Source organism: Xenopus laevis, chromosome 9_10L (assembly GCF_017654675.1).
Source record: "Xenopus laevis strain J_2021 chromosome 9_10L, Xenopus_laevis_v10.1, whole genome shotgun sequence".
Taxonomy (NCBI): domain Eukaryota; kingdom Metazoa; phylum Chordata; class Amphibia; order Anura; family Pipidae; genus Xenopus; species Xenopus laevis.
Window position 1 is genome coordinate 86345425 of NC_054387.1, and position 13396 is coordinate 86358820.

At 37.1% G+C, this 13396-nt stretch overlaps 1 protein-coding gene across 1 annotated transcript in view; it reads right to left on the bottom strand.

The window, feature by feature from the left end:
• The window catches only part of LOC108701858 (potassium voltage-gated channel subfamily H member 8), a 224621-nt gene that overhangs the window by 82824 nt on the left and 128401 nt on the right, over positions 1-13396 (bottom strand). The window contains exon 3 of the mRNA XM_041577236.1: positions 7330-7464. Within this exon, the coding sequence (XP_041433170.1) occupies positions 7330-7464 (135 nt within the window). The remainder of the gene's footprint in view (positions 1-7329; positions 7465-13396) is intronic.

Genomic DNA, 13396 nt, shown 5'->3' on the forward strand with positions numbered 1-13396 from the left:
TCTCTGGCACTAAAATAATAGTAAGATCTTTCACGATCACCTCAGTTGTTTAAGAAAAAGTCAGTAAATGACAGAGAAACAAAATACCTGGGACCAGGGTCCATGAATTCAGAGCTTGAATATTTTTGGTTGATGTTTTGCAGGCAGTTTTGATATTAGCTTGCTCAAAATGCAGAATTACATTTGAATAGAGTTCCCTGCGAATTTGCGCAATTCGCCGGCAGCGAATAAATTCGCAAAACAGCCGCGAAAATTTGCTGGCGTCAAAAACAGGCACCAACGTCAAAAACGGGCGCCGGCATCAAAAACAAGACGCCAGCCCCGTTTCGCGCAAATTCGCCCATCACTACATACAAGGTGTCAATCCTTTCATTGGGACACCCAGCTTATTTGTGCACCTTAATTAATGCTGCAGGATCTCATCAATCTATAGCTGGGGATTTCACCTCAAAATGAACACACAAGTTGTTGGCTTTCAATTATTTAAATTGGAATTTAAAAGGCAAAAAACATTTCTGGCACAATATCCTTAACTTACTTGAATATACAAGGATACACAAGACTTAGAATATACAAGATATAGTGTAGAGGGCTTCTGTACTGATTCCTATACACAACAGCTCTGTACATGAAAGGATGACCTTCTTGTCTCTACCTACATTTCATAAGCCATCTAAAACTAATAATGTCCTGAGATGACTTCAGTAAAAATTAAGTTTGCAAGGAAAACATTTCTTAAGATTTTTGACTGCTTAGAAGTGACCAGAGAAACGTCAGGTTTATCTGCTCCACCACAACTGTGGCATTCTGGGAATACACCGCATTTGGGAACAAAATATAGATATGATCAAACTGAGCTTTGTTCACTGCCATGCTTTTAATAGAATAGTGGTTAGGAGGGGGCAAGATGTGTTCCATGGAAAAAGGGGAGAATAAAAAATTACGGCACAGAAACGGAAAAGCAAAATGAGAATTTAATTTTTATTAGACAGACACATAAGGCACCAGGCTGGGCAAGGCATGTGGTTGTGTAAGTTTTGCATCACATATTTCTCTTTTCTCTGTTTACTAGCACTCCAGCTGTCTTTCCATCTTGCCAAGAGCTTAACATTCAAATCACATCAACCTACCTAGAACAACAACACAAGAATCTGGGGGCCTGTAAAACATGATAAATTAGCAAGAAAGCAAAAGTTTGTTTGGAGAGCAGCACATTGAAGGACCTCTGTGGGTTTCTCTTTAAGCAATGATGGAAGAATTTCAGAACCCTGTGGAGTGGCTTCAGATAAAATGTACTGACATTAAATTAACTAAAATGTTTGCTATAAAAATCAGCCAGGCACCGAAGGGAGAAATAAGAAAGGAAAGAAGAATCAATATCAAACCAAAACTGGAGTCTTGGTGATTATTAAATAATAATGATAATAAAAACAACTGATACGAATACATAATGTAGTTTTGCTTACAGAAACAAAATGTTATTTAAAGTCTTAAAATTATCCTGTGTTTGTGAACATAATTAAGAAGTGAATTTACATAGTTACACAGTTACATAGCTAAGTTGGGTTGAAAAAACCCATCAAGTTCAACTCCTCCAAATGAAACCCAGCACCCATACATACACACACTCACACCAACCCCTCCATATACTCACAGAAACTATATATACCAATATCTATATTAATTTAGATTTTAGTATTACAATAGCCTATGATATTATGCTTGTCCAAAAAATCACCCAAACCACTCTTAAAAGCATTACAGAATCAGCCATCACAACATTATCCAGTAGGGCATTCCCTCACCGTGAAGAACCACCCACATTGCTTTAAATGAAACTTATGTTCCTCTAGTCTATAAGGGTGGCCTCTGGTGCGGTAATCCACTTTTATGGAAAAATAGATCTCCCGCCATCAGATTAATCATGTCCCCTCATAAGTGTCTTTTTTCAAGAGAGATCAACCCCAACCTAAATAGTCTATCCTCAATCTGCCATCCCTTTAACCAGTTTAGTTGTACATCTCTGCACTCCATTTTTTGTGGAGCCCACAACTGCACTGCCTTCTCCAGGTGAGGCCTTACCAGTTAATGCCCTTTTCAATGCAAGACAGTACTTTATTTTTCTTTATTAATGACACTGCCTGGAATTAGATAACTTGTTATCTAAACTCTATTTTGAAATGTGCATGCACTTATCAAAAGGCATTGGAGGCTTTAAGAGCAGGTGCTGGTCCATATTCTTGTGCATCCAGTTCCTCTCCATGCTGCTCTCTTCTTTGCCCAACTTGTTAGCTTCATGTGTCCTCAATTACACAAGTAAGGGCCTATTCAAGCCTCTTCCTGTTTTTGACTCATGGCTTTGTAATTAAGCTTACAACCGAAGATCTAGCTTCTGCTTTTTGTGTACCTGAGGCCCCTTCTGGTTCCAAGTTCCTGAGTCCCTTCCTTGCTCTGTGACCCCAGCCTGCACTCCTGTCCTCTCCTTGTCCTGTCACTGTGGATTTCCCAGTTTTGACCATTTGCCTGTTCTTGGACTAGTTTGCCTGCTGCCTGACCCAACCTTGGCCTGATTACCGGACTTCTCTTCTGCCTACCGATTGTTCATATCACTGGCCTGTATATTTGTTTATATTACTCAGCTTGCACCAGTTCCTGTTTATTTTTGTCTCTATTAAACTTGCATTACTTACCACGACTTTATGGCTCAGTTCTGCCATTTATAGATATACCCAGGTTACCCAGTTTACAGACTCCCATCTGATTGCTTCTATGCAGTGTCTAATTATAACAGACTGTGGCTGGGACCAGGCCTGGATTTGTGGAAAGGCCACCCAGGCCGGGCCTAGGGTGGCAGGATTTTGAACCACACCCACATTGGTTCAAAAACACTGGGGATACGCTGGAGATACAATAATTTTTTTAAAATTTCCTGTGCACCAATCCCTATTGCTCTGGTCCAGATAATGAAAATTTGAACAAATAAAGGGGAGGGGACAGGGGCGACGATTGGCAGTGGGCCTAGGGACGCCCACTATGTAAATCCAGCCCTGGCTGGGACATTTAACCCTGTTTGATGCATAAACATGATAGAGTTCACAACTATCCCTGTGTGTTTAATTTTAACAGTGTGTATGTTTTTATCATAAGGTTGATTATGCATTTTCGCCAAAGGAACTAAATGTTTGGGTTCTCCCATTTTCTCTCTTTTTTTTCTTCTTTGGCTTAGGCTTACCCAAACTCCTAAGCCCGCACTGTTACCTCCAATCCTTGTAAAGTATGGCATTTATCTGACATTATCTACATGTCAGTTCAGTAACTGAATGCACATTTATTTCTATAAAATAATAGTTTTTTTCAAGATATCCCATGGGTCAAATTTTCAGAATATTTTCATTTTACTTATTTATCACAGGCTTTTGGGTATCCAAGACAGTTCCATGCTCATACTGTATGTTGACTTTGGCTCAAGCATTCTAGATACATAAGCAAATAATAAGTCATAAGAGATCTCACCTCTACAATATAATTATATATAGATGATAATTATATGTCCCTAATCCATCTTAACATGAGACAGGAATGAATATGTGTAGTAATGCCATCAGCACTAGTCAGATTATAACTTCTCACATCTGTTCCCTTGTAACATCTCTGTGATGCATGTGTGGGCCCTGAAAACAATTCATTTGGACAACTGATTTTTTACAAATCATTGATTTTTATGTAGAACACCTAGAGATTTTTAACATTAATAAGGTGGATGTATAGTGGTCAATAATGGTAGCACTGGTGATTATTCACAGGAATTCTATGTTTGGTTCTCTGGGAAGAAATTAATTAACTTTGGAGGCAACTGTTTGTAAGATGTGGGAGTTTGCATATTCTTGGGGTGTCTTGTAGCATAGGAACTGGGTTGAGAACAGAGTGGGAAATCACTTAATGCAAGTGGGGGCTATGTATTGTAGTTATAGGAGAAAATTGCCTCAGTCCTGGCACCCTGAGAAACTAGAACTTTGCTTTAATCACTCTATCTATACTAAACATGCCAAACTGCTGCTTGCTTGCTATGGATTGTGCCTTGGTTACTAACTAACTCTGATTAAGGAAAACAGATATCTTATTGGTTTCTATGGGTTGCTGTCCTAATGCAAAGTTTCACCAATATGTGTCAATTTGGCCACCTGAGTCTCTTCCAAGCAACAGTAGTGGGGGCTAAAGTCCATAGAGTTTCAGGATAATTGTATGCAGCAGCTGTTAATGTACATCAATAAAAACACTGCCCTACTTGATGCAATGAATATATATGGGATTATCTGGTGGAGATTTTTACTTCTATGTTGTAGAAATTTGTGTTGCAAGAAACTTGCCTTTCTACTCTGTTGGATTTGACCTTCTATAAGGCTAATATCCAAAGGTGATGTATTCTGTTCATTGAACATTTTTTAGTAGAAGCCTGGATCATGGGTAATCACACTAAGGGGCCAATTTATTAACATTCGGATTTCTATTTTTTTCACAAATTGTATTTTATTTCTATAACAATTTGTGGGCTTTCCATTTTGATTTCTCTAATAATATAAGATGTATTAAGTGAAAAAAACATGACAAACTCTAATATAAAACTTCTGCAAGTAAAAGGAGTTGAAGTCCTATAGAAATCAATGGGAGCTGTGCTGATCCTACTGGGCCTTTTTCAAAAGCGATTCAGAATTTTAGAGGTTTTTGGATTTTTTTTCTCTAGTAATTGTGAAAATTTTTTTAGATGTTTTTTGTATTTTTTTGCGCATCATTTAGAGTTCTTTTCCACTTGTACTTTTTAATAATTTTCATGGCATTCATGGTTTTAGACAAAATGAGTTTAATAGTGGTTTCAAAAAAGCTCTAATATCACAAAAAATTGACATTTAATAAATGGGCCTCCCCATGTTGCCCACAATGACATATAGGCTAAATTCAGCCCTGAAAGAGTCCTACACATGTAGCAGGCAGTTAAAACAATATGAACAGAAAAACATTAACTATGGATAATCAGGACATTTCAGCAAAATTCAGTATTACTTGTTGCTTCTCGAAACTGCAGCAAAACTTTGCACTGAAAATTTACAACAAGAAAAAAATGCCATAGACTTCAGTGTATTTTGCATGAAAAAATGCAGCAAAATAATAACCATTGACTCCAGTGCATTTTACACAAAGTCAAATGCCCGTTGACTTCAACAAATTTTGCACATTTTTACTGATGTGCCATCACTAATTGTGAAAATGTGGTGACAATCAAACACAAGGCAGGACCATCAGTATGTGTTGCCTCTCAAGGAAAGAATTACATGGAAGCTAGGACCACTACATTTACTATTGTATCTAGTACACAGATTTTTCATAAACCTAATTGCTAGTGATGAGTGAATCTGTCCCGTTTCAGTCCACCGGAAAAATTGTGAAGATGTGAAAAAATTCACGAGACGTATTGATGTCAATGAGTGTCAACATTTTTTCCTCGCAATAATTTTTTACATGCGCAACAATTTTTCTTTAACTTTTTTGCCCATGCATTAAAGTCAATGGGCGTGTTTCTTATAGCGACTTTTTAGTCCAAATGCATTAAAGTCGATGGGCATTTTTTCTTGTGGCAACTTATTTTCTCTGCGACTTTTTTGTCCAAATGCATTAAAGACAATGGGCATTTTTCTTATGGCAACTTTTTTGTCCAAATGCATTAAAGTTTATGTGTGTTTTTTCTTGTGGCAGCTTTTTTTTTTTTTGTCTCTACAACATTTTTGTCTTTTTTATAGCAGCAAATCTTCCAAAGCAAATTTTTGCCTCAGTTTTGCCAAAAAAATCCACAGATGACAAATGTGAAATTTCAGCGCGAATCCATGGCTGGTGAAATCAACACTACCAATCAATTTCCTGCCAAACTGTATTCTTTTAAGTGATCCAGCACATTAGAATGTAAGCCACTCCAACAGGTGTGTGCCACATAAACAACAAGAATCTCTCTTCAGGGCACAGCATTGACAACTTTCAGTAAAAATACCCTTGTGTTATAAAATTGCTCTTATCATTTCAATGTATTTTATCTGCATCATCTGCTCTTTCACTAGCAGAGGCCGACCCAGGAGGAAAGAGTTAATGTAGACTGTGTGCTGTGACACAGAGACACAGATACTCAATCTTCAGACAAATATATTATACATGCATATAAAATGGTTGAAATTTAGCTTTTCATAAATCCAATATAAATCAGGCCAACTCTGATTAGTATTATCCAGTCCTGTGAGTCAAGATGCACAGCAGCACACCCATTAAGTATAATAGGTAGAGTCTGTCATCCAGTAAATTGTTATAGAATAACTAATCTAAGTATTCTCTGCAGTGTTCAAAAGAACAATAAATTTATTTACTACCAAGTAAATTTACTAAGGCCTACGGAGTATACCTATAAATGAATGGGCCAAGTGGGATTCCCATTTGCACTTCAGCTATAGATTACTAAATTCAAATGGAGAAATTTTTTTTTTCATTTTGGCAATAGGGAAATTGGAAGGATTATGGAAATAAAAAAATAAACGTGCCGCACATCCTACACAGTATCACCAAGTTCAGTGAATGCATTGATACACTTTGCAGCTTTGTTGCTTAATTACTAACATAGGTATTAAATAGCTCCTTCAGTGCGGTGTTATCTTCTTGGGTATTGATCAGTGACATAAATGGCAGGGACCTGAGCATGCAGATGTGGATGGAGGGTGTGCAGTCAAAGGGGCTTGGTAAACACCACCACCTGCTCATGGGCCAAGAACCCTTTTTGTCCCGCCTGCAGCCTTCAGTCTTCATTCTGGCCCTGCAGTTTAGAGTGACAGGGGTTCAAAATTAACCCTTTGGTATTGATGCTAGGAAATGGGGGATTGAAGTGAGTTAGCTTGACTGCATTCTGAGCCCAGCAGAATAGGGTGGCTAGAATGTTTTTTTTAAAAAAGTGTTACTTCAGTTCGAATTGACCTGACAACTATACAATTTTACACACTTGTGGTTTTCTGTCTGCAGAATAATGACAAGAGCAGCAGGCATATAGTGGGGTTTTGAGGGATTCTTGTAATAGAGGTGGACTATGTGAACTTACTTGGGAAATCTGTGTTCAAAGAACTTGAACTTTTACTTAAGAAAAGTATGCTGTATCACATCTTGCTTTATTTGCTAAGAGTTAATTTGTGCATTAGAATAAGAAAGTGCCTTTACCAGAATCAACTTTTGTCAACCTCTCTGCACAGCACACTCCAACTCCCATTTATTTATTTAACATGAAAGCTCACAGTTCATATTTCTCACCTGAGTGCTTGTCCTCCCCAGTAGAGTAATAATTCTTAGTGGCCGAGATGTCTTTGTGAGAAGCCAGAAAAAGGACAACTTCACCCTTTTCATTCTTTATAGGGACAATATCAAGGAGACACCAGAAAGAGCCACCTGCAAGTACAATCATTGGAGTTAGCAAAGGTTTTTTTTTATAATGTATCATACACAAGTAGACCAACCTGATGTACAGTATAAATTAACAGCAGTTTCATACAGAAGGGCTTTCACACATTATGTTGGTATTTTTATTAGAATGGGCATTTGTAGGCATATTTCAGTTACCAATACATTATTGTTCTAACCATGTACAGGTATGGGATCCATTATCTGAATAACAGGTCTCATACTTGTGCTGTAAATGTTGTTTTGCTCTTGGTTTGCCTTCTTCAAAGATGCAGACTCTGACAAAATCCCATATAAGATGTGCTCACAGGCCAGTGAAAGCCCCTAGAGTCTTTAATAGGAGACTCGAGACAGGGGAAATAATCCTTGATCGTGTCATATATAATATAGAAAAGTGTACCTGTCACATTGCTCCCTATACTATATTTGTGAATTCACAAAGGCCATTCTCCTGTATGGAAAGTTATGGCAGTTTGTACTATTTATCACACTTATAGTAAATAGTAAACCATTATTAAAGGAAACGTCTTTATTGATAGCCATGGGAACCGTATCATTGGAATGCTTTGCCTGGAGGTACAGTACATACTGTACAATTGCTTACAACAAACTGAAGTAAAACACAGATGACTGCTTAAATGCCATGGACACAAGAATAAGATCAACAATGCATGATATAGAAATGATATTCTTTTTAGAAAACCATACATATTTACATTCAGTGGTTTAATTTGGATATAGGAAAACCATATGTTTGGGATACAAACAAAAAACATGGATTTTGTAACAGTAAATCAAAGGCAAAACATACACAGGGCACATAAAGGGTTAATTCCCTCTACTGCTCTACTGCTAACTGGCCTAGTAATCTAGGGATTTAGTGGGAATTCTGTCTTTAGTTTATATAGTGGGAGGGAGCACTTGTCTTTTCCTCTCTGGTCCTTCCCTAGTTCTAAGTGTGGAACCAGAGCATAAGACACTAATATCAAGCTTTGGCCCCTCAGGAGAACAGCAACCCTAGAAAAAGTCAGAGCAAAAGGGACGCAGTGAATGAGGCAAAAGTTGTGGATAGTGGTTTCTGTTATAGGATACCCATAGTTGTTGTGAGTTAAACAGGCCAGCTTAGCGAGGGCAGTGTAAGACATGCTGCCTGTCTGGAATGTTCCCAGTGGTGACATCGAGACATGCACAGTAGCATTCAAATTGCCATCCATGAACCTTATTTTACATAGTGTATTCTCTGAATTCAGTAGGTTCCCAGCTAGAACCACAGCAGAAAGTTCCAGGGACCCAAGAGGGTGTCAATGAAGACATGGACTAGTTAGGTTCTTTCTGCTTTATGGTTTACCAGTGAGACTTGCACCAGCAGCCCGCTAAAATGTTAAAAGTAGCATCCCCTTCACCGAGAAGACGTGCAGAGTTAGTACTACCAGGTGACACCTGACTAAATGTAGGGACTAAGGGGCATATTTATCATGACATACCTTTGCTATTGTTTTATAAACCTCTATCTTTGGTCAAGAATCACTGGCACCAAATTTATAAATTATACTTTATGTTGAGGGTTGCAGTTTAGCTTGCTAAATATTTTCTCAACTACCTTCCGAGGACCCAGGTGACATTGTAACATTATTGTGTAACATTATTCTCCTGGTAACTTACTTTGTTGTTTAAAAGGGAAGTCATTCCACCACAACCTCTACCCAATAATTGTATCTTGGGAAATTTCTGCAAAAAGTTTGGCAACAATTAAATTCTTCTAACCGCAAACTAGATGTTTTAATAAATGAACTCCCAAGCATTTCTACAATCTCAAAGCATCATTGGTGAAACTGCATTTTGTTGAGCTAATGTAATTCGACCCTTTGAATGTTCCAAAATGATAACTTGCAGCTGAGTTACTAGGCAATACTAAGATATGTAGCTCCACAACTTTGGCACTGAACAACTGATAGCATTATAAAAAGTTAAATATCCCAAACCACAGAAAAATGTAAATGACAGACGTTTTTCGTGTATATTTAATTTATCTGGAGGCTTTAAGTCCCCCATTATATATATGCAAATATTCCAAGGCTCCAAATTATTCTTCATTTCATATAAATGATTTCTTGAGTTATAAAACATTCAAATGAACATTCTTTCACTATACTCCTGGCATATTTGAACTAAAGCCTCTAATTTTACATAGAGCATATGCGATTAGCCACAAGATGACATCACTATACATTGCACTGGGGTCTATATATCACCAATGGTTGCTAATTTGTCATTGCTGAGTTTTACAGTATTAATTATATGAGAAAAACTCTCTCAGTTACTTTTATACTTTTAATTAAATATAGTCCCACTTCAAGCAGCACCAGGGGATAGATTATCAACAGCAGTTCTGCATTTTACTACAATAGAATGCTAATTTATATCATTGGAGAATTAGTTCACGACATATGGATTTTGGATCTCCTGGGTGGCAGAATTGCATATTTAGCAGCCTTTGCTAGTGATGGGCGAATTTGCGGCGAATTCCCGCGATTTGCAAAACTGCCGCGAACATTCGCCAGCGAAAATTTACCGGTGTCCAGAAAAATAGACTCCGGTGTCAAAAATTAGACGCCAGTGCCGTTTCACAAATTTTTCGCCGTTTCGCGAATTTTGCAGGAAATTAGCGAATTTTTTGGTGAAGCAAAATGCCCCAAATTCGCCCATCACTAGCCTTTGCATGTTTTCCCTCGCCACTCTTGTTAAATAAATGAAGTAGCAGGGTTATGTTGGGTATCATATAAGTAAAATTTTACTGAATTCAAAATGATGCAAAATTCTGCCTATATATTGCACATTTCATGTTTACATATGTGTATTTTTAAGTGCCTTTTTTGTGATATGTACTAGCTGGAGCCACGTCGTCTCGTCTCACTGTATATTCGTATACTGAGATGACAATAAAGTTTACTTTACTTTTTTTTTTTATAAAGTGATACCATGCACAGGTATGGGACCTGTTATCCAAATTTTTTGGGATCTGGGATTTTTCTTAAAAAGGGTCCGTAATTTGGATCTCCATACTTTAAGTCTGCTAAGTCTGTTTGATTTACAAGATGCATTTGAAAGCCCAGCTGGAAGGTTACTTGATTAGATTTGGGGTAAACTTATTGGCTATCCTAAATATTCTTGGAACTATGGCTGAATGACTTGGATAACAATATTTTCCTATATTTGTAATCTTGTTATGAACTGAAGGGGGCTCAAACTAAAGGTGTTACCTCACAGGAAACTTGAACTCAAAAAAAACAACCATTGCCTTAGAGACCCTGATGATTCTGATATGCTGAGACAAAAAGCCTATCCAGAAGATTCTGCTAATTATATATTAATATGTTGGTGTTTCCTGTAGGACTAAAAAAAAATGGCAGCAACCTGTGATCCTTCAGCTATTAACTATAGTTTCTCGGGGTTCTTGAACATACAGTCTAACAACAACAACTTCAGAAGGTCCATACTGTAGGTCAGCCAGCCCCACCACTAAACAAAACCTTGGATGTGTAATGGCGAGAGCTCATTATTGTCTACGAGGCAATGGACCACAGGATGAATAATACTAAACAATTACTATGTTCCTATTGAAAAGCCCCCAGCTGTTTACACTGTTCCTACTCTTGCTAAATAAGTGTTGCCTCCATATAAAGAAGGAACATTTATATTATGATTGCCTTTTCCATTTTAAATGTCATACATATTTATTGCATGCAAGAGGATACATCTTTTACTTTCGCTGTCAGGTTATGGCTCGCTAAATAATACATCATACGCACATGCTAAAAATAAATATATTCACATCAGTAAGATGTTTCATCATAAATATGGGAAACTAGCTTGCTCTGAATATAGATCAATGTGTTAAAACATGAAATGTAACCACTGATGTACATCAGTTAACCTGCCTTTGCTCAGTTTAGTCATGCTTCATTTAGGGGCCTATTTATCAAAGGGTGAAAAACATAATTAACCAGAGGGATATTCACTTGTATGTTTTTCTTCCACTTTGATAAATATGCTCCAAAAATCCCATGCAAGTATCTATAAAGCTGAGGATAAATATGCCTCTTAGTGGGAAATGTAATAAAATTTGTAAAAAATTAAATAAAAATAAAAAAGTTTGTGAATACAAATTGTTCAAATAAAGTGTGATCCCATCTTTCCAATTATTATAGTAATTCTAATTATTTGTATATATTTAGAATTACTATAATTATTGGTCATTCTTTCCTGAAAATTATTTCTAATTATAATGAGAAACTTAGGTTTATATTGAATAGAGAAATTATAATTCTAAAAGTGCATTGGAAATAAAAGGAAAAGAGAAATTATTTGAACATTTTATTTGAACATTTTAACATAAAAATGTTGTGCTTTTAAAGAAATGTAATAAGTGTGTATAACTTTAAGGGGCCGATTCACAAAGGGTCGAATATCGAGGGTTAATTAACCCTCGATATTTGACTGGGAATTAAAATCCTTCAACTTCGAATATCAAAGTCGAAGGATTTTAGCGCAAATAGTGCGATTGAATGATCGAAGGATTATTCCTTCGATCGAACGATAAAATCCTTCGAATCGAACGATTCGAAGGTTTTTAATCCAACGATCGAAGGAATATCCTTCGATCAAAAAAAGTTAGCCAAGCCTATGGGGACCTTCCCCATAGGCTAACATTGAGTTTGGTAGCTTTTAGATGGCGAATTAGGGGGTTGAAGTTTTTTCTTAAAGAGACAGTACTTTGACTATCGAATGGTCGAATGGTCGATCGATTTTTAGTTCGAATAGTTCGATTCGAAGTCGTAGTCGAAGGTCGTAGTAGCCCATTCGATGGTTGAAGTAGCCCAAAAACACTTCGAAGTTTTTTTACTTCGAATCCTTCACTCGAAGTTAGTGAATCGGCCCCTAAATGTGAGTCTTTGAGACTGTCTGTATTGCTGTCTATAAAGATTGCCTTTGTTGTAATAGGAAACTATGCTCTGAGGAAGTGACCCAATGAGGTTACGAAATGTGTCAGCAGCTTGAACACTGTATCCTTGCCATGATGTGATGGTCTTTTAAATGAAGAAAATAAAGATGGAACTTTTTTATAAGAACTGCGGTTGATCCATGGCTGTGAGTATATTGCCTATATTGAATCGATGTTGCCGTGAGTGGATCGGGAGTGAAGTGCGTTTACACTCCTCAGTCGCATACTAGAGAAGACTATTTTATGAATACAGAGAAAAAGGAAAGTATTTTTAAAAATTTGGATTATTCTAATAAAATGGATAATGGTAAACAGATCCCATACCTGTATCATTTTTTTTCATTTTTGCAATTTGAATCTTAATTGCACACTGCAAACCTTTATGACCTGCTTGAAGGTGGCTTAAACTTTTGGAGCAAACGTAGCAACTTTTTCAATAAGAATTCCTATTATCGACACTGTTTATTACATACACAATCGCAAGCTATAAAATTTGCGCGAGGAGCATAGTGTTCGCGAAGGCACAATTGTTCACTTTGCCAACATTTATTTGCATTGCAAACCATTTTTGTGTTGCGCGACCAATATTATATTACCCCATTAATGTACTTAACTGGTTTCCATGACCAGGTGTTTATTTGTAGTAAATTTGTAGTGGTAGGAGGAGTATAAGTCACACATGCTGCCAGGGAGCCTGGGAGACAAACAGCCATTCAGGGGGACAGTAAAATTCTTTTAGGGATATGCTCAGTGTTTGTTTCCTATTTTTACAAGGAAAAAATACCTACTTTTAAAGGTTTCTCATTCAGTATGTTTCATTACATGTAGAAAACCCACGGAGCCATATAGAAGGTTATATTCATAAAAGGTGAAGGAAAGGTTAAAATTACTGGGGCATGCCACAGGCTAGGTATGCTT